Source organism: Loxodonta africana, chromosome 18 (assembly GCF_030014295.1).
Source record: "Loxodonta africana isolate mLoxAfr1 chromosome 18, mLoxAfr1.hap2, whole genome shotgun sequence".
Taxonomy (NCBI): Eukaryota; Metazoa; Chordata; class Mammalia; order Proboscidea; family Elephantidae; genus Loxodonta; species Loxodonta africana.
The window spans coordinates 16,266,850-16,288,740 of record NC_087359.1 but is presented as its reverse complement, the minus strand read 5'-3'; the positions used below and the strand labels follow the sequence as shown (position 1 = coordinate 16,288,740).

The following is a 21,891-nucleotide window of genomic DNA, read 5'->3' as shown; positions in this document are numbered from 1 at the left end:
CCCCTGGATCTGCCAGTCCCTGAAGTTGGCCCGCAGCTGCCTCCAATGCACAAGTGGGTGGGGGGCTGAGGGGAGCACACTGAGGCTAGGATGGGAAGGCAGGGGTGTGACAGGGACTGAAGGTGTGTGCTGGGTGCAGAGCTGGGAGCCAGAGGCAGGTCTCACAGAAGGAAGGCTGAGGGGGCAGAACTGAGAAGAGCCGCTCTAAAGCCTTTGGTTTGGCGTAAGCTGATGGAGAGAATTCTCCAACCAGGAAGAGGCTTCCAACTGGCCCTGGGGACCTAGCTTGGACTGGTTTGTCTCACCTGACCTCCATTAATGTAAAGGAACCCAGTGAGCCAAGTGGGAGATCAGCAACCCCCACACCCAATGGATGCTGTTCTAGAAGTGTTTGCCTCTCCATCAGGCAAATGTCAGGGGTCGCAACCACCTCCACGTCTGTCAGACCACGGGAAAAGCCAGGCCACCTGTCAAGGTCATCACAGAGGCAGGTAGGCTTCAGAGTTCCCTCTGGGCTGAGCGGAAGTAAGTTCTGCCTGTAAATTCAAGACCCAAACATTATGCTGTGGGTGTTTTGTTTCTCGCTCATCAGAACCTTGCTTAGAAGGAGAAGCCGGCCTGCTTCCCCAACCCACACTCCTCTGCAGATCCCTCCCTAGGGCTAGGCCACAGGCACTACCTTCGAAAAACCAAAAATAAATAACCTTTGCCTTCCAACTCACAGTGACTCTATAGGACAGAGTAAAACGCCCCATAGCATTTCCAAGGCTGAAATCTTTACAGAAGCAGACTGTCACATCTTTTTCCTGAAGAGCAGCTGGTGGGTTCGGACCGCTGACTGAAGGTTAGTGGCCGGGCACTTAACCACTGTGCCACCAGGGCATCTACTACCCGTATAAGGACTAATTTGGTGTTCATTCACTTAACAATTATTTTCAGCGCACTGTTCCAGGTAGGGCTCAGCTGCTTACCAAAAGGTCGGCAGTTTGAATCCACCAGCCGCTCCTTGGGGCAGTTCTACTCTGTCCTCTAGGGTTGCTCTGAGTCGGAATCAACTCGATGGCAATGGGTTTGGTTTTTGGGGTTTGGTTCCAGATGCTGGGCCTGCAGCAGTGAGAAAAGCATTCAGTAAGCAAGCACGAGCAGCTACAATGTGGAGCGTGCCAGCTGGCCACAAGCAAGAACCAGAGAGGGACAGCAGAGAGGACAGGAGGGTGGGAGGGGCTGCGTGGAAGTTTAAATGGGGTGTTGGGGATGCTTTATAGCAGGTGAGGCTGTGGTGCTTGGTGGGGTCAGATCCAGCAAAGGGCTGGGGAAGCCTGTCTGGAAGGTCTGAGGACCAGCCAGGGGCCAGCAAGATTGGGGCAGAGGGATCCAGGGGACAGAGGGTACTGGACCAGAGAGAGGGCAGGTCGGGTTGGGTGTGGGCCAGTGGATATGGTGAGGCTCTTCCTCACCCCAAGATGAGAGCCCTGGGGGCCTGGAGCAGGGACAGGGTTTGCTTCCCCTCACCTTCACTGGGAAGCCCAGTTCCCACCAGCCAGCTCTCCCCTGTAGGCCCAGCTCTGTGCAAAGGCCCTGAAAGCACCATCGCTCCTGGGCCGTGGGACCCAGAGCTCTCCCAGTACAGGGTATGGACAGGGGCTCTGGGCGTGTTCTGAGTCCTATGGACTGCTGCTCAGAGCTGTGCCCGTCCGCACCTTGTCTGAGGTTATGGGGGAGCCCTGGTGTCTGAATTACATGGAGCGGCCTTCTCAGAACAAGCTCAACCTCAGACAGGCGACTGGCACAGAAAACCAATTAATCTCCCAGGAAGGTGTGTCACCGTGTTTTAGAAAAAATAAAAATACCAAAAATTCTGCCAGCTCGGGGCCACCCTAGGTTTCAGTCTCTGGGGCAAGCCTGATGCATTCACCATTTCTGAGCCAGCTACAATGCAAAGGCTTTCACTTCATCAAACATGGCATCCCTGGCGGTACACAGACGCATCCAATCCCACTAGACCTCCAGGGTTCCCTGTGAGAGCCCCTCAGGGCTGGGGGCTAGGGTGGTGGAAGGCTTTCTCTTCTGACTTGCATGAGTCTATGCAGGGAAGTCAGCTCCGAGACACTAATCAATTATACCCTTAGGCCAAGCTGTCACACACTGGGTTGCTGGCCCACGGATGTCTCTACTGACAGCTGGGGCCATAGGCCTTTCCCTCTCTGCCTCTTCAGCCCTGGCAGGAGGCAGCTGGGGCTCGGGTACAACCAGGGGCAGTAGCCCAGATAAGGAGAAGGGTTTGGTGACACCACTGTCGTCTGTGGGGACCGACGGCCATATTGGGAAGAGTGGCCTGCCCTCACACAGAGGCCCCAGCCAGCCTCAGCGTCGGCCTCCGTGTCCCCAAGTCACTAACGTGGCAAGGACAGATTTCAAGGTCACAATTCCTGTGCGCCCTGATTCGCAGCTGATCTGGGAGAACTGGGATGATCAGGGAAAGTGAGGTTCCTCCCCAGCGAGGGCTGAGTTGAGTCCTCCACCGCTGAGCGCCCAGCCCTCCCCCTTCCTCAGCGGCTGTGTTGATAGAAACCGCCCTGTTCAGGCCTCAGCGGGGAGCCTGGGTCCCCCAGCTCTTCCGCCTGGCCCGCTTCTGCACCCCCTCTGTCCATGGCTCCTGCCAGGAGCGTATTTAAAAGTTCCAGCAGCAGTCTGGCTTTCTTAAAATAATGAAATATTTCATACGTGCACACAAGTACCCGCCACGTAGGTTTCACAAATGTTGGCATCTTGCTATTCACTTTAGCTTTTTTGTTTTCTAAGGTATAAAACACGAGAGACGCAGCTAACGCCCTGCCCCTGCTTCACCTCCATCCGGACAAACTCGCTGCCTCTGGCTGTGGATTTATCGGTTTCCCTGTGTCCTCTGGGGAGCCTCTGGGAATCCGATGGCTGAGGGAGGTTTGACTGGTCAGCTAGAGCTGTTCAGAAATGAGGCGTTTCCTCCTGGGAGCTTCTGCTCTGAGGTTTTGTGAGGACATTAAACCAAAAAAAAAAACCAGACCCATAGTCGTCGAGTGGATTCTGACTCATAGCGACCCCATAGAACAGACTAGAACTCCATAGCGTTTCCAAGGCTGTAATCTTTATGGAAGCCAACTGCCACATCTTTCTCCCACAGAGCGGCTGGTGGGTTCCAACCACTGACCTTTCGGTTAGTAGCTGAGCGCTTAACTACAGCGTCACCAGGGCTCCTTGTGAGGACATTAGTTTCTATAAAACAGGTCTGAGGCACTTGGGGAAAGACAAAAGACGGGCATTCAGAGGCATCGCAGGCTACAGATGGCGTTACAGATGGAATTGTGTCCCCCCAAAAGATATGTTGAAGCCCTAACCCCTGGTACCTGTGAACGGACATGACCTTGCTTGGAAAGAGGGTCTTTGAAGATGTCATCAGTTAACATGAGGTCAACTGGAATAGGGTGGGTCCCAAGCCAACCTGAGTGATGTCCTTATCAAGAGGGGAAGAGACACAGAGGGAAGACAGCCACGTGATGACAGAGGCAGAGACTGGAGTGATCTATCTACAAGCCAAGGAACACCAAGGATTGCCAGCTGTCACCAGAAGGCATGGAACACAGTCTCCCTCAGAGCCTTCAGAAGGAATCAACATGGCTGACACCCTGATCGCAGACTCCCAGCCTCCAGAACTCTGAAAGAATAAATTTCTGTTGTTTTAAGCCACTCAGTTTGTGTTCCTTTGTCAGGGCAGCCCCAGGACACTAGAAGAGACAGTCAGGGCATCAGAGGACATGATGTTTAGAGTTCACTCTTGAGACGGTCCCTATACCTGGAGGCAACCCACTTTTACAGACAGAAAAGCCAAGACGGAAAGTGCAGAGGTGGTGGACACAGCTGCAGGGGAATGATGGAATGAAGGGTGAGCCGCGAACAGGCTTTGCTGGGACACCCTCAGGGCTGCAGTAGACTCGTCTCTCAGCTCCTCTCCAAATGCCTCCCCCTCCTCCTGCGTCCTTCGCTTACGGTAAGGAAGGTATTCCAAGGGACCACAGTGTAGTCTAGGTTCTCTGGCCAGATACGACAAAGCCTCCTCAGTGAGGGCAGAGGGGTGTGGCCTGAGGCCAGGCCCCACTCACCGTCTTCTTCCTCTGGCCCTTCTTGGGGCAGGCCCCTCTCACCGTCTGGGTCCATCTCCTCCACCTGCAAAACAAGGAGAGGGGTCAGTGTCTGAGGCACAAGGAGGGTCAGCAATGGGGCCCACTCTCAGGAGAAGTGCGTGGAGGAGCATAAGAAACGAGTAACCACCTACCTCCAGGGGATGGGGAAGTAGTGGGCAGAATGGAGAGAAGAAGGGGCAGTGAAGGGGCAGTCTGATGCGACACACAAGTGCCCGTTCTCTGAGTGTGAGCAGAGGGTCAACCACCAAGGGAACTCTGCCATGTCAACACACTACCACCTGGGCCAGATGACAAGGGTGAGAGGACAAGGCTAAGAAACTATGCTTCTGTACACCTGTTCCTTTACCTGTACCAGGTGGGTACCTGTGAAAGCACCTGGATGGAGCAGGGACTCCACCCCTGGCTGCAGTGAGTGGTACGAAGAGCACAAGAAGACCAGTGAGAAGCTGGCTGGGCACTGGGGACCCAGGCCAGGCTGAGTATCACAGAGAAGCTGTGTTAGGAGTAGCTGGCTTTATCTTTGCTTCCTCTGCTGTCATTCTTGATTCCTCAACTATTATAGTGGCCATTTTCCCAACACTGGAGCACCACCTCCTTCACCCTTTTCTCCCCCATGCCTAGATGCCATGAACAGATGGCTGGAAGGAATGTTCTGGATGGCCTTGGTGGGAGAAAGTCATGACTTCAACTTTCAAGAATGTCAGAGGGTGAAAGGGACATCCTGGATCTTCTCCAGCTGCGTGGGGGTTGAAGGGTACAGGTGACACAGCCAAGGAATGGTGACTTAGAAGCCTAGCCGGCAAGTATGAGAATCACTGCAGGCTTAAGAGAAAACCAAAACACGAAACCTGTTGTAGTCGAGTCGGTCAGTCATGGCAACCCCTTGTGTTACAGAGCAGAACTGAGCTCCACAGGGTATTCTTGGCTGTAATCTTTATGGAAGCAGATTGCTAGGCCTTTCTTCTGTGGCACCACTGGTTGGGTTCGAACTGCCAACCTTTTAATTAGCAGTCAAGTGCAAGCTGTTTGCATCACCCAGGGACTCAGGCTTAAGAGAGGGGTGCACAAACATGGACAAGCTGTCAGTGAAGAAGATGGCTCAGAAGATAGAGTCACATCAAGGCCTTTGACCGGATGGTGCCGGCTACCATTAATGAACATTTTGATCAAAGATTCTATAGAAGAATCCTGATCAACAGGGGGAAAAAGTAGAACAGAATTTCAAATTCTCATGGACTCCAGACTTTCTGAAGCCAAAGGGGCTGGATGAACCCCTGGAACTACTGCCCTGAGATAATCCTTAAACCTTAACCAAAAATATCCCTGAAGTCTTCTTAAAACCAAACAATAGTTTAGCTTCACTAGTAAAGAATGTCTGCCTTGAGCACTGTGCTTTTTTAAGATCTATATGGTTTGGTTTTTGGTTTGGTTATCTATATGGGATCAAATGGACAACAGCACCTTGAAAGATTAGATAGGAACCTTAGGGGGCAGTGAGTTTATGTTAAAGGGGGAGGAACAACTCAGCAAAGGAGAGTGAGAATAGTTGCACAACTAGAATGTAATTAATGTCACTGAATTGTACATGTAGAAACTACTGACTGACTTGATTTGTGAACTTTCACTTAAAGCACAACAAAAACTTAAAAAAAAAACTGCTGAATTGGTGTATGTTCTACTGTGTATATTCTCAACAAGAAAAAATAAAATAAATCACAAAAGAAAAAAATCAAGGCCTTTACAACTCTGATTCTGGGTGGTCTAGCAGAGCTGGGAGGCCTAGGAACACGAAGTATGACAGTGAGCTGAGCTGGGAGGCAAAGTTTTTACAAGCCCAAGAGGGTACTGGAAGCGGCAAAGCCCGAAGGGCCTGGAGCGTCCTGTCTCCACTGCACCAAATGCTGCCTGGCAGGAGCTGGGTGGAGACAGGAGCCGATTCCGTCCCCCTTAAGCAGTCTGCACAGAAAGTCTCAACACTGTGGAAATGTCAGCCTTGGTTCCTGGGCACGGCTCAGTCTCTGGGGCTCAGTGTCCAGGGGCCCCTCAATTTGCACAGCAAAGTGTCTTTGTGGTTGAGGTGGGTGGGCAGCTTTTTCAGGCGGCAGGAAAAGGAGACACCTCCTTTGACTGAGCAAATCCACTTCTAGGAATCTGCCCTTGATGGGGAAAAATGTTTATTGGGATTTCTGTATAATGACATGGCTTGTGTGCAATGTCAAAACTGCGAACAACCTAACCAAAGTATTAACTGGCTAGATTTATTCCAGTGCATGGACGTCACACACCACTGTGTAAAAAAGGAGGCCTCGAAACCAAAACATGGTACATACACACAGTGGAACATGAATTACTCAGCCACATAGAAAAACGAAGTCCTGACACATGCTACAACGTGGATGGGCCTATTTTTTCCCCTTTATTTTCTTCTGTATTTAAACAAAACAGAAAAGACAATTTTTATGTTTTCTTTTCCTAAAATCATCTACTTTATCTAGATTTTAAAATGTATTAGTATGAGGTGATCACATACTTTGGACATGTTGTCAGGAGGGACCAGTCCCTGGAGAAGGACATAATGCTTGGTAAAGGAAAGGGTCAGTGAAAAAGAGGAAGACCCTCGATGAGATGATTGGCACAGTGGCTCCAACAATAGGCTCAAGCATAACAACGATCGTAGGGACGGCGCAGGACTGGGCAGTGGTTCGTTCTGTTGTGCACGGGGTCGCTATGAGTCAGGACCGACTCAATGGCACCTAACAGCAACAGTATAAGGTGAACTTCAAATTCTGATGGAAAGTCTCAGAATTTGTATCAGAAAAAAAACTATTTTTAGTTCTTAAAAAAATAAAATGAAATTTTAAAAAAGAGAAAAGAAAAAGAAAGAATGACAGTCATTAACCCATTGAGGGCTGTGTCCCAGAAAGAGGCCCACCCACCACCGTGAATGGGGAAGAGTTCCTCGGAGGTGCAAGTGGGTAAGCACTGGGCTACTAACCGAAAGGTTGGTGGTTTGAACCCACCCAGAGGCACCTTGGGAAAAAGGCCTGGGAATCTCCTTTGGAAAAGTCGCAGCCATGAAAACCCTATGGAGCAATTCTACTCTGAAACACATGGGGTCACCATGAGTCAGGATCGATCGATGGCAACTGCTTTGGTGTTTTGGTTTTTCATGAATGGGGAAGAGATAAATTCTCATATTGAGTTCTAGGGGCACAGTGATTAGAAACAACACCAAAACTCTCAGCCCTCAAAGAACTCATGGTCCAATAGGAAAGACATCTGAACAAATGGTTGCAACCCAGGGTGAGAAATTCAAGAGCCCAGGCCGGCCCTGCTATCTCAAAGGGACAGGACATTGGCTGACCTGCCCCACCCTCCTGGGGAGAGGCTCGTGTACTTGTGGCTGCTGCACACTTGCCCTTGAAGTGTGGCATTTCTCAAACTGTGGTCATGACCCCATTGATGAGTCATAACGCCAATTCAGAGGTTGCTGCCAGTATTTAAAAAGATGTGCAGCCAAGGACTTAGCAGGGCTTTTTGCTTTAATAACATCAGAAGTATAAACACGATTCTTGAAAGGTTATTTATATTAAAAAAAATGTCGATGGTTCTTATGGGGTTACCAGGGGCTAGGAGGAGGAGGAGAATGGGCATCACTGCTTCCTGGGTACTAAGCTTCTGTTTGGGGTGATGGGAAAGTTTTGGAACTTGATAATGGGGATGGTTGCGCAAAACGGTGAATGCAATTAACACTGATAAGCTGTACATTTAAAAATGGTTAAAGTGCAAAAAAATTTTTTTGAATTGTATGTGTAGAGATTGTTGAGATGACGTGTTCTGTATATTTTCACAAAACACACACACAAATCAGGTTAGCAAGTTAGTCAAAATATCCATGAGTTTAAGTAATAGAGATTTTTGGACTATTTGGTAGTGACAATGATCAGTTTCACTGGGCATACAATAGAAAATTGTATAATAACCTTGGTTGTGAATATTGGCTCTCTCTGTTCTACCAATTTACTGTTTCTCATCTCCAAATTACAATGCATAATTTAAAGTGGCAAATTTTATGTTATGTATAGTTTAGCACAATAAAAAATTTTTTAAATGTGCAAAGGAAAAACAAAAATGCTGATGATAACAATGAGAAGGCAGGTTCAGAGACAGTGCAATCTAGTCAGAGAGAGAAAACGTACAGGAAGTGGTGGCTCTCTGGCCATAGTCCAATGCTCTTTGCTTCCAGTTGGGCAGCTGTGTGTGCGATTATGAAGGGCAGGAATGAAATGGAACCACATAGCAAATGCTGGGACTGCAGACTAAGGTTATGTCTACAGGAGAGCCGTGATGGATCTTACACTCATATCTTCGTGAGGGGCAAGATAATAGGCAGGAAGAAGGGAGAGACAGTTAAAAGCTTAGGTGACGGATGAGGACTATACTGGGAGGTGCAGGAGCCTGGCCTTCAGCTTGGTGTTTGTCCAAAGGATCTATGCAGGACTGGCGGCAGCCGGCCAAGGGTAATCCCTCAGGGGTCTGGGGTCTGCGTCCCTCCCACGATCTTGCCCCCTACAGGTGGTAAGCCACGCAGAGCTCAGCCAGGAGTATAGAGCTCCCACCTGGCGGTAGTTCAGGCAGGGTCCTGGGGCAGCGGGACAGGTGATGCTCAGGGCTGGCGTCCTATCCTGAGAGTGCCAGGGGTGCCCACGTTCCTCATGGAGGTAAACCAGGTTATGAACACTGTGAACCGGAGACAGCCGGCATCGTCTGGCTGGTCCTCACTGGCCAGGGCTCCGCACTTTACTGCTGAATGGAGATGAGCCTCACCTTCACCATTCTGGGGTGACTTTCCGATTCAGTCTCTTCCTCCAGGGGAGGGGGAGGCAGGGCAAGTACAGCAAAGGGAGTGTCTCCAACAACCCCTCCAAGCCCAAAGCCAGCGCCCCCAGGAGAGCAGCAGTGAGAGTGGCAGTGGGGACCGGCAGGCAGCTGTGGGCCCAGGAGGGACAGCGTCCTGTAACGGGGCAGCAAGGCTTCCGAGAGCCAGAGGGGTGGCCTCATGCCCATGAGCAGTATACTGCCATTTATGGCTGCCTCAGGCCCCAGGCTGATGCTGAGCATTGGCCTGGGGGTGGGGCAGGGAGAACAGATGGACAGAGAGACAGAGAAGCAGAGAGACAGACAGAGACAAAGAGAAACAGACACAGAGAGAGACAGATTCAGAGAGACAGAGCCAGCAGAAACAAGCAGCCAGAGAGGCTGGTTTGGCCCTGGGGTCCTACAAATGAGATCTCTTGGGAACCTGTGGCCAGCGACCAGAGCTGTTTCCTGCTGGGACCACCCCTAAATGGGTTCACTGGTTAACTTTTTTTTTTTTAGGTGAAAGTTTACAGCACAAATTAGTATCTCATTCAAAAATTTACAAATTGTTTTGTGAAGTCGGCTCCCATCCTCATGATATGTCAGCACTCTCCTCCTTTCCCTTTCCACCCCGGGTGTCCATTCGTCCAGTTTACCTGCTGCTGGTTAACTTTGAATGACCTTAGAGGCCAGCAACTCGAGTCGGGCAGGTGGGAAGGCTGCACCTAGCTCCCACAGGGAAGCCTTTCCCTCCTTGTTCCACACCGCCTTCTATAGCAGGTGACCACGGAGATAACAGGAACAAAATGAGGGCCTGATGATTTCCCACCCACTTCTCTGCAGCCGTTGGAGCCCTCATGGCGCGGTGGTTAAAAGCGTGGCTGCTAACCAAAACGTCAGCAGTTCAAATCCAGCAGCTGCTCCCTGGAAGAAACCCCATAGGGCAGTTCTGCTGTGTTCTATAGGAACTGACTTGAGAGCAATGGGTTTGTCTCTGCAACCTGGGGGCGAGGGCACCCTATTGTAACCCCAAGAACGGCCACCGGTGCCCTCCCTCCTTCCCCAAAAGGCTGCTGTTAGCAACCAGGCTGTTCATGTTTTCCAGTCAGAGGGGGAGAGTCAGCTGCCAGCACATGGGGCTGGGCAGGGACGCCACTGGCAGAGGTCACCGCCGTTCCCCATACATGCACCCTCAAAACAACAAACCTCTCTCCTGCCGCCAAATGACAGCTCCAGGACGAGGACGCTCGGCTCCACCCTCCAGCACCATATTTGAACCGGATAAGGTGTGTCCCACTTGACAGGAAAGTTCCGTCCAGAACCTAATGAACGACCTGTCTTGTCTGAAACTGGCCCCTCTAACACCCCACAGCATCTCCAAGGCATCGCAGTGGCCTAGAATATTGTGTAAATCCTGCTCCTTCCTCTCTGTGCCCTTGAAAGGTCTTGCCTTCATTCTCCACTCTCCCTGCAACAGCCACGGAACATGGTCGTCACAGCATCCCTGCGTGCACCTGCACTGCCCTCCAGCTCACCCCGCTTGGGGACACCTTAGCATAAGACTTTTTGAGGCTTTTACTACTCCAAAGCCCATAAAGACACCTGCCTGTGGCCTGCCATGTTCCATTCAAATAATCCCTCTGCTGGCTCCTGAAGGTCTCCCATTTCCTGTGGGACGGGGTGAAGTTCATGTCTCAATGGAGCTATGTGTCTTACTCAACTCGTGCCTGTCAGGTGCACCTCAGGGGTGGGGCTGGGTGCACCTCGAGTCTGAGTGTGCCTCCAGGGGTGGGGCTGGGTACGCCTCATGGGTGGGGCCTAGGTACAACTTGGGGGTGGGTGTCTGGGTGCACCTGGGGATGGAGGATGGGCTAGAACTTAGGGTGATCATTTGGCCCTAGCCCTCAGGAATGTGATCTGTCCTTTGATGTCACCCTCTGGGCCCTCTCCTCCCTCTGTCCTGGTGGGGGTCCTTTCGAATCACAGGGTCTGACTCAGAGGGCCTTAGAGGGATTGTAGCTCAGTGGCTGTATTCCAACCTCACTCTGCCAAGCCCTGGAGCTCCATGGAGGGGCTGCTGCAAAGGCAGAGGGATGAGAGAGGATGAGACTGCCCCCACCCAAAGCAGTTCTGCTTTTGCTTTAAGTATCAGGGTTCTAGATAAGATTTGAGAGGAAAAAGGTACCCAGTGCTTTTAAAAGTATTAGAAAACTGTCCATCTAATGCAGAATTTTGGTTGATAAAATCTTTGATGAATTGACTGTTATCCAGCCTCTGTCTGAACACTTCTAGTAACTGGGGAACTCACTACCTTACAGAGCAGTCTCTTCTTTTGGGGCATAACACACAGCTCCAGGGTATTTACTGCAGGTGGGCACCAGGAAGGCACTGTGGGAGGGGCCCATGTCCGAGGGGCCTAGGAGATGAAGATAAGCCCCCTTCCTGTCCCCTAGGGCCCTACAAGGGGATCACACCTGCCTTTACCTGGGAGACGACAGCATTTTCTACTTTTTCCTTTTTTGTTGTTATTGCAGCTCATTCATCCAGCAAGTATTTATTGAGCACCTACTGTGTGCGGGGTCTGTTGTAGGAACTAGGGACGTGGCAGTGAGTACAGCAGGCAAGGCCCCGGTTCTGATGAGTGAACCTTATACTGTGGCAGACAATGCATAATACGGCAACAGATGACCTCAGAAAGAGCTGAGTGCTACGAAGAAAGCCAAACGCAGTGAGGCATGAGAGAGAGAGAGTGTGCGTGTGCACGTGTGTACATGCACACCGGAGGGGGAGGGGAGGTTCCACATCCGCTAAGATGATCAAGGACGTGAAAACCTGATGGATGATGAGGAGCAACTGCGTGGAGGGGAAGGGTCTACCAAGCAGAGGGGATAGCAGACACAGTGGCGCAGACACGGGTGCAAACCTGGGGTGTCTGAGCACCAGAGGTGGCTGTGGCTGCAGTGAGTGAGGGCGCAGGGGGAACGCTAGGAGAAGAGGGCAGAGTCTTGCTAGACTCAGAAGTGGTGGTCAGGGTTTGGATTCTGAGGGGAATGGACAGAAGGCCCTGGAGGGCTTTATGAAGGGGGATCATAAAATGTGGCTGCTTTTATAAAGGTCACACTGGTTGCTGGGTGGGGAGTGGGTGGGCAGAGGCGGAGCAGGGAAACCAGTCATGAGGCTACTGAATACCCTAGATGAGCCACGGTCTGCAGTAGCAGCCGGGTGGAGAGCAGCGCCCGGATTCGGGTGCATTTTGGAGATGGAGGGGATAGAACTTGCTGATGGGGGAATGAATGCTAGCTAGCGAGGGGAAAAGAGGAGACAAGGATAACACCTGGAACCACTGACGGAGATGAGGAACGTTGTTCTTTTGTTGTTTGATGCCGATTCTGTTCATGCTGACTTATGGTGACCCCATAGGGTTTTCTTGGTTGTAATCTTTACAGAAGCACCTCACCAGGTCTTTCTCCTGTGGAGCAGCTGGGTGGGTTCAAACCGCCAACATTCTGGTTGGCAGCTCAGCGCTTAGCCGTTGCGCCACCACGGTTCCTTCTAATATTGGGGATGCAGAACTGCTCAGTGTTCCTCAGTGCTCAGCACCTGAGGACTGTTGGGGAGGGTGTAGTGGTCGATGATTAAGTACTCTCATTGCACAGGTAGCCTCTTGAGAAAACCAAGGGGATATGTCCAGCAGGCAGCTGGCTGTATGAGCCAGAGCTCAGGGAGAAGGGAGGGCTGGATGTGTCAATCTGGGCGTCATCAACTATTGATCAACAGGACGATGGTGACTAGTGTGTTCTGGGAGGCAGTGATGGTGGTAGACCAGGAGGGGATGTTATGGACACTGGCTCTTCTAGAGAGGGCAAAGACCAAAGAGGGAGTTCTGGGTAAGCTGCTGACTCAAAGGTTGTGAGAGACAGCAAGAGGGAGAAAGAAAGGAAGCAAGAGAGATAGCTCAGTGCCCTGGTGGCACAGTGGTTAAGACCTCGGCTGCTAACCAAAAGGTCAGCAGTTTGAATCCACCAGCCACTCCTTGGAAACTCTATGGGGCAGTTCTACTCTGTTCTATAGGGTCGTTATGAGTCAGAGTTGATGCTACGGCAATGGGTTTGATTTTTAAATAGCTGCGGAGAGCTTGAGCATTCACACTGAGAGTAGCAGCACACCCCAGGGCAGGGAGGTCGTTGGTCTATAGGACTGCTGTGTTCAAATATCCAGCCCAAGATGACCATCTTGGATGCTGTTATGGATGGAATTGTGTCCCCCAAAAAGATATGTTGAAGTCCTAACCCCTGCACCAATGAATGTGACTTCTTTTGGGGAAACAGGGTTTTTCTTTACAGAAGTTAAATTAATTTCTCTTCTTTATAAGCCACCACTTTGTGATATTTTGTCATGGTAGCCCAAGGAGACCAAGACAGACGCCTACCTCATATCCCACTCAAGGGCACATTCTCAAGCCTGAAACAAACTCTCTTGTTCAGATGATCTGAGCATGCCGGATTCAATCCTATCAGATGAACAGTTTTTGGCACTGTTCCCACAAAGAGGATTTAGAGCGCATCAAAAAGCTTTGTAAAGCAGGCCACAGAACACCCATAGGCAACAGTCTGCACTCTACCCAACCCTTACTGTGAATATTAGGTTGAATTCCAGTCTCTACATTTTGGGATAAACAGAGATGGTCTAGGGTGGGAAGAAAACCAAGGGCTTGACAAGGTTAGATCTACGAGGGCTAAAGAAAATGAAATAATTTTGTTGAGGAAAACAAGACTGAAAAATTTTGATCCGGGCCATCTTTAAATATAATAATAGAAGACAGGTGGTCAACTTTTTAAAATATCTTGAGGAGGCCTCAAACATTGGAAGAGAAACCAGTGTTAGACTTCACAAGGAACTAAAGGTAAGGAAGGTTTGACCCTAGAGTAGGACCTCCTGCTAATCTTCAGTAAGATATCACTGGGCTGGAGGTATTATCTGGTTTTGAGATTTACCTCAGACCTGGAGGTTTACCTCAGACTTGGAGATTTACCTCAGACTTGGAGATTTACCTCAAATGAGAATTTGGTCAGGAGCAAAACTGTTAATACCAAGAACACTGAATTAGGCCCTTGCTAAGAATATGGCCAGGGTCACCGCAACCAGAGGTTGGGTATGGCCAGACGGTTATAACATGTGCAAGGGTTCCTCAGGAGTTCTCACCTGAAAATATTAAACACATATACACACATACTGTGACACAGGAGTTGTCTGGAGAATCATGGGTTGTTAAGAGCTCGAAGAGATACCAGAGATCATTTGGATTCAACCCGTTATTTTGCAGATGAGGAAACTGAGGCCCAAAGGTTAAGTCATTTCATCAAGCTATATGGCTATTCAGAGGCAAACTTTTTTAGATAAACAAGTTCCATGACTTCTTACGATGAGTTTCCTTTGGGCCCTTTAATATCATGTAGCTGTTCTTTAGCCAGTGGGTCCCTGCTGCCAGCAGAAAATGCCTGATGCTCTCCTACCTCCCAGGAGGGAAGGGAAGGAACAGCTCTGCTGTAGCCTCCTCATCCTCAGTTTCTGACAAGCAGCCAACAAAGGAATGCCAGGAAACAGCTATCTGCATTAGTACCCCTTATAGGAGGAAGAAGGAGCCCTGGTGGCACAGTGGTTAAGTGTTCGGCTGCTAAACGAGAAAGATGCAGCAGTCTGCCTCCATAAAGATTACAGCCTTGGAAACCCAATGGGGCAGCTCTACTCTGTCCTGTAGGGTTGGAATTGACTCAACAGCAACGGGTTACAGGGTTCTGAACCAGATCAATAAATCCCGCTCAAAGTATCTGTCCCTCAACAGTGGCAAACTGGGTGTGGTCAACTCCAGTTGTTCCAGAAATGCTCTGGTCATTGGGGCTTTCGCATTTCTCAGGAAGAATGTCCACCAGTGTCCCAAGCTGGTCTCACTCCTCCCACACTGTGGCCTGCCATCTGGGAAAGAGGACAGCTACAAAAAGGGAACTGTCTAAAAGTGAACATGCTTGAATTGAGGTTATACTTCTAACTCTCCAAAAGCTAGGCAGCTTTTTTCTCAAGACATTTTCTTTAAAAATTTACTACTTCTCACTAAGTAGAAAATTCTCACTGATGGCTAAAATTTTTGTGTGCAACCAAGACTATCTTTGGAAGAAAGAACAACGTTTAGCTACTAGGAAAGTTCCTGGGCTTCCTTCTCATATGAAAAAATAAACTGAATTATGAGCTTAAAACAACGTCACAAAAAATACTCTCTTGAGCTACTGAACCCTTATACCCTTCACCTAAAACCCAAACCAAACCCATTGCCGTCAAGTCGCTTCCGACTCATAGCAACCCTACAGGTCCCGGTAGAACTGCCCCATGGGGTTTCCAAGGAGCAGCTGGGGGCTCTGAAGTTTCAACCTTTTGTTTAGCAGCCTGAGCTCTTAACCACTGTGTGCTTCACCCAGACCCACCTATTATCAACCTTCTGCCATCTTTGCATTCTCTCTCTCTACATATACACTTAGCACCCCCTTGTCCCTCCCAACACATACAATTTTTTCCCCAGAACTATTAGAACCATGACACGTCACCCCTAAACGTTTCAGGACGCACCGTCCTAAAAACATACTGTTGTTGTTCGCTGCCATTGAGTTGGTCCCAAACTCATGCACAATGGGATCAGAACATGGGATCCATAAGATTTTCATTTGCTGATTTTCAGAAGTAGATTGCCAGGCCTTTCTACCTAGTCTGTCTTAGTCTGGAAGCCCCGCTGAAACCTGTTCAGTATCATAGCAACATGCAAGCCTGGGTGGTGACCGCACTTGAGATGTATCAGCTGAGAATCTAAGCCAGGCCTCCTGCACGGAAGGTGAGAATTCTACCGCTGAACTACCACAATACCAGTACCATACCTGGGAAATTTATAATAAATTTATCTGATACAATAAAATTATCTAATAAACCATTCATATTAAAAAATCCCAATTACCCCCAAAATGTCTTTTATTCCTTCTTCCCCTTTCCCCCATTCAGAATCCAATCAAGGATCAGGCATTGCATCTGGTTGTCATGTCTCTTGCTGTGTGCCCTTGAGTTGATTCCGACTAATAGCAACCCTCTGTTATAGCGGAGAACGGCCCCATAGGGTTTTCTTGGCTGTAATTGTCAAGTCTTTCTCCCACGGAGCAGACCCTTCGGTTAGCAGTCTAGCGCCTAACCATGGCGCCACCAGGGCTCCTGTCTCTTCTCTCTTAATCTAGAAGAGTCTCCCTGCCTGTTTTGTGTTTCCTGACGCTGGCCAGCTGCCTTGTCAAGAATCTCTACTCTGTTTTGACACCAAGCGCCAAGATGTCTGAGTCCTAGCGCAGACTCAGATCAGAGTCGACAGGTCGAATTAACCCTAATATTGTATGAACTCCCATGACCATTGCTGAGGAACCCTAGGAAACTGCCTTGCTGTACCCACACCTGGTGATGGAAGTCCCCTACACGTCAGCATAAAAAATGCACTACTCCCTGGCCTTGAGAGGGACCAGTTCTTGTTCTTGACAGACTCCTTGTGAGGGTGGGGCCTGCCTGTCCTTCTTCACTTCCCATCCTCACTGATCCCCAGGAGGAAATGGAAGTACTACAGATTTGCCCTCCACTGAACTCCCTGCCCTAGCTGGGGTGGGAAGGGGAGGGGAGGGAAAAGGAGGGGAGGGGAAAGGAGGGAGGGGATGGCCTTGGCCTGTGCTGACCTCCTCTCCCCTCCTCGGTTTCTGCTGTCCTCGAGGCTCAACCTCTCAACCCTTCACACCACTTTGTTCCCTGCCCCCTGCCCCGCCGCTCCGTGACACCCAGCATGGGGTGGTGGGTGCTTTCCAAGTGATCCTGGACAAAAGGTGAAGGCTGCATCCTTGGGGTGTGGCTTCTTCTCAATAATCGGCTCTGTGAGTCAGAGACAGCTGCTGTCCTGGACCCCCATGGCCTCGTGGAAGCAGTCGATGGGATTAGCAGGGAAGCGTTAACAGGAATGAAGGGGGAGGGGAGAGGTGAGTTAAGAGCCACCACTCTCGGGGGGCAGGGGCAGAGATTTCCGCTGGCAGCATCTGGCCAGGCTCAGCCCTCCCTCTCTCAAGCTGTCGGCCACTTAGTGAGCGTCAAGGAGGCTGGCCCAGGCATCCCAATGCCTCCTAAACCCTGACTTATTTTCCCCAGGGGCCCTCCCGCCCACCCTCTGAGCTCGGGAGTATTGTGCTAAGTAAGCCTCAGGCTCAGGCGGTGTGATGATCAGAGGAAAGCACCTGGCCCTGCTCTTGGAAATGCCTAAGCTTTTTCAAGACAATTTCTTTGCAGCTTCTTCATTTGGGAGTCCCTGGGTAGTGCAAATGGTGAATGAACTTGGCTGCTAACTGAGAGGTTTGGGTCGAGTCCACCCAGGAGTGCCTCGGAAGAAAGGCCTGGCAATCCATCTACCCGTTGCCATCAAGTTGATTCCGACTCATAGTGACCCTATAGGGCAGAGTAGAACTGCCCCCATAGAGTTTCCAAGGAGTGCCTGGTGGATTCAAACTGCCAACCTTTTGGTTAGCAGCCTAGCACTTAACCACTATGACACCAGGGTTTCCAGGCAATCAATCTACTTTAGAAATATCAGCCATTGAAAGCCCTGTGGAGCACAGTTCTGCCCTGACCCACATGGGGTCGCCACTGAGTTGACTTGACGGGGGCACTGGTTTCTTTTCCTTCAGTTGATCCCACCCCTGGGAAGGTGGGTGGAAGCAACGGGGGTCTGCACCCCCCACAGCAACTAACCCACAGTCTCACGCACAGTAACTGCTTAGGGCCCGTCTGCGAGTTCCTGTGGAGGGGGGCTGGCCTGCTCACAAAGGGCTGGGGAACGGAACCTGGCCTGCTCAGAAAGGGCTGGGGAACGGAACCCAGAAGGGAAGGGCAAGGCCTCCATGTTAGGAAATGGAATTCAACATGTGTGGCACTGGGTGGATTGTACAGGGTGTTGGGTATTGTTTAGGGAGAGCAGACTCGCGTCTCAAAACATCCTCGTCAGCAGCTGGCATGGCGTACGGAAGCTTCCAGGAGGGCACGTGGCACGGGAAATCCCTGTAACGTGCCACATCCTTCGAAGGACCCATTCACCCAGAGAAGGTGCATTCGCCCAGACAGGGCACATTACCCTGGGGACCCTTAATGGCACTTGAGTAGCTCGAACCCATTACAGAAGACATCACGTAGGCTTAAAGCTCAAAACCCCAAAAAAACCAAACCCGTTGCCATCGAATCAATTCCGACTCATGATAACCCCGTGAGTTACACAGTAGGGGTTTTCTTGGCTGTAATCTTTACAGAAGCAGATTGCCAGGCCTTTCTTCCACGGTGCCACTGCGTGGGTCTGAACCCCAATAGCACACATTCTTTTAAGAAGAGATGAAGAGATGCAGAGTGGAGGATCAAGTTCTGACTGAGCACCACTAAAGGGCATTTTTAACTTCAAAATCTGTGCTGTGTGATAGAGGGCAAACGTGTAAGCTGTAGGGGCAAATGGAGGCTGGAAGGACTGTCTCTATACCTCTGCTTGTCCCTTGAGGCCCTGAGCGCAGGCAGGAATCCCAACTGTGGGAAAAAGGTCTGCTGAGTCAGCACAGGCCGACTACCAGCCTGCCCATAACACATGCGAGATGGGTGAGCCCAGAGCCAAGGACAGCAGGGCCCTGGTTCTGAGTGAAAAGCCCAACGCTAGTCCCCATCCTGCCTGGGGTGAACACAGCAGCCCTCCCCTGCACTGGCTAGCATCCACTCTAAAGACACAATTAGTCATCCACTTGTCAAGCAAGCGCCTGCTCAGAGGGGGTCTGGCAAAGAGACGGCTCCTCCCAGCAATGCCTCCTCCACCCGAGGGCTTCTCTCCAGCATCCATTGTCCCCGGCAAAGGACACTGTGGGCATTTGCAGAGAGCTGACAAGGAACCAAAGCACCACGCTCGCTATTTTTAACTGTCTGGTGACCTCCTGCCTTCCAAGACCAGGTGCTTATGAGGAAGAGGAAGCCACTGCAAAGTGACTCTGTACCCAAGGTGGTGGCCTGCCTTGGCTGAGGGTGCTCAATTCTGGTAACATGGACTTCCCGACTGGCAAGTAGGTTTCCAATGGAAATACAGGCATCAAAAAAAAAAAAAAAAAAAAAAAAAGGGCCGGGCCAATGAGCAGCCTGGAAATACAAGACACCCCTCTGGATGTTCTTAGGCAAGACAGTGGGGTCAGACCTGATCTGAGAGCTACCCAAGGATGCACCTAACTCAGGGTGGGAGGGGTTGCTTGGGGCGCCCAGCTGTGCTGTGGGGGTCTTTCTCCTGCCTTTCTCACTGGTACATGCCAGGCTTGTCTGCAACCCCAGGGAGATGTGCCAAAGCTTGCACAGCTTGGCAGCAACAATAAACATCGGGGCAATTACGGGTACCTTCTTTCCATCTATATAAGGTCACCAGGAGTCAGAACTGACTCCAAGGCACTGGGTTTTTTTTTTTTTTTTTCTTTCAGTCTGTGTGCTTCCCACATTGCTGACTATGCAACTTGGTTTTCAAATGGGCTTAAACAGAAAAGGCAGCTTTCCCTTTTTCCCCTGCAAGTATTATTGCTACTGCAATATCAAGGCCACTTTCCCTGCTGGCCTGGCGATATGACACAAACCCGCTGCTTTAGGAAACCAGGCAGGAGGGGTGAGCGGCTCTTGAGCCAAGTTCCTAGGGTGGGGTGGTCGTTACTCTGGGGTGATGCACGGAGCAGGGCCCCAGGTGGGAAGGACGAAGCCCAAGGCTTCTGGGCAAGGACAGGCTGAGAGCAAAACCGCAGAAGTCCAAGAGGCTCGTCCCCGGCGACACTTTGGGGGGGGGCGGGAGGAGGCCGGTGAGTGTGCGTGCCTGCGGTGAGCGCGCCAGACCTTCCTTCCTGCCCTTACCGGACGCGGCCTAGAGGCTCCGCAAGCGACCGGGAGCGAGGCGCGGCCCGGGCCACTGATGGAGTCCCCTGGGTGGGTGGGCCGGCGCCGCGGGAGGGCCCTGGTCCTACCTGCCCGGCCTCGGTGGCCTCCTCCTCCTCCGCGGGCTCCCCCTGCCCCTCCTCGGGCGCGGCCGTGGGCTCTGGGGCTCCATGAGGCGGTGGCACGGGAGCCTCGCTGGCTTCGGCCGGAGACTCCGGGGACGCAGTGGCCGCCCCGCGCCGCACCAGTAGCCAGGCGAGCAGCAGCGCCAGCGCGGTGACCAGCACCGGCAGCGCGGCCAGCAGCTCCGCCGGCGCCTCCATCGCGCCGCCAGCCGCCGGACTGGCCACTGGGCACCGGAGCTCGGCCGCCCGTCGCGCCCCGCCCCAGGGCGGAGCCCCTGAGCGCCCCGCCCCGGCCCGCCCCCGGCCCCTGGGTGACTGGGATCCAGGGGGCCGAAGTCCCCCGCCCTGGGAAGGCCCGATAAGGGCAGTCCTGGCGCTCTGCGCAAAACCGAGCTATCTGAGCTCAGGCTCATTTTGAAAACCACGTTTGAAGGGCTCAGTATCAGGCGCCCTTAGACTGTTGCCATCACTCCGTATCTTTCCAGCCAGCCAGGTCCAGACGACCTTTTTTAGAAAAATGTGGAAACGCAAACGCTTGTTCGGGAACGTTAAGACACAGAAAGCCCAGGTAGGTTGTGAGCAAGGCAGTGAGAACCGCGTGCAGACGCGCCAACGCTTCGTCCATTCCTGGGGCTGTTTTAGGGTTTTTTTTTTTTTCCAGAGCCCATCGCAGGCCCTTGCCCCTCCCGGGTCGCGCGCGACCCCGCAGCAGCTTCACAAGGTCTTGCTGTCACGCGGCTTCCCCCCAAGATCCAAGGCCCGTTTCTAGCATGCAGCGTGGGGTGCGTTGGGTCAATACTATTTCTTTCCCTCCCGACTTTTCCTCTGTGCACAGTTCTGGACTATATGGGGGTGCTGTGTGGACAGTGAGAAGTCTACTATGTTGCTTTTCCAGTGTTACAGTGCCCTGTTGCTGAAGTGTTGTTTGAGATGTGTTATAAAAAAAACCCGTATTTCTCTACAGCTCCCACTCACTCTTAGTGATTGTGAATAAACATAGGGCAGGTGGTGTGTCAGGTACTGACAGACATTAGGCCTGTTGGTGAGAAAAACGGCTCCAATTTTCCCTTTTTATTGGAATTTTATTGTGCTTTAGGTGAAAGTGGAAACCCTGGTGGCGTAGTGGTTAAGTGCCACGGCTGCTAACCACAGGGTCAGCAGCTCGAAGCCACCAGGCGCTCCTTGGAAACTCTATGGGGCAGTACTACTCTGTCCTATAGGGTCGCTATGAGTCAGAATCGACTCGATCGACTCAACGGCACTGGGTTTGGTTTTGGGTAAAGTTTACGTGCAAGTTAGTTTCTCATTCAGAACTTTATAAAAAAATTGTTTTGTGACACTGGTTGCAATCCCCACAATGTGACAGCACTCTCCCCCTTTCCACTCTGCATTCCGTGTCCATTCGTCCAGTTTTTCTGCCCCTTCTTGTCTTCTCGTTGCCTGTTTGGTCTTGTATATTTGACTGGACTGAGAAGCATGTTCCTCAAGCATGTTATTGTTTTATAGTGCTGTCTAATCTTTGTCTGAAGAGTGGGCTTTGGGAGTGGCTCTACTTCTGAGTTAGCAGGGTGTTCGGGGGCCACAGTCTTGGAGGTTCCTCCAGTCTGTCAGACCAGTAAGTCTGGTTACAAGGCTCCAGTTTTCACATTTAACACCTTTTTTTTTTTTGCGGGGGGGGGAAATTCCAGTGTCCTGTAATGCCTGCTGAGGCCAGATTCGAGGGGTTCTTTCTAAATGGAAGATAC

At 51.2% G+C, this 21,891-nt stretch overlaps 1 protein-coding gene across 1 annotated transcript in view; it reads right to left on the bottom strand.

The window, feature by feature from the left end:
- Positions 1-20,377, bottom strand: part of MXRA7 (matrix remodeling associated 7) — a 31,179-nt gene extending 10,802 nt beyond the window's left edge. Inside the window, exons 1-2 of the mRNA XM_064270691.1 lie at positions 20,111-20,377; positions 4,137-4,200 (exon numbers count right to left, since the gene is read on the bottom strand). Of these exons, the coding sequence (XP_064126761.1) occupies positions 4,137-4,200; positions 20,111-20,344 (298 nt within the window). The 5' untranslated portion in view covers positions 20,345-20,377. The remainder of the gene's footprint in view (positions 1-4,136; positions 4,201-20,110) is intronic.
- Between the last annotated feature and the right edge of the window lie 1,514 nt (positions 20,378-21,891).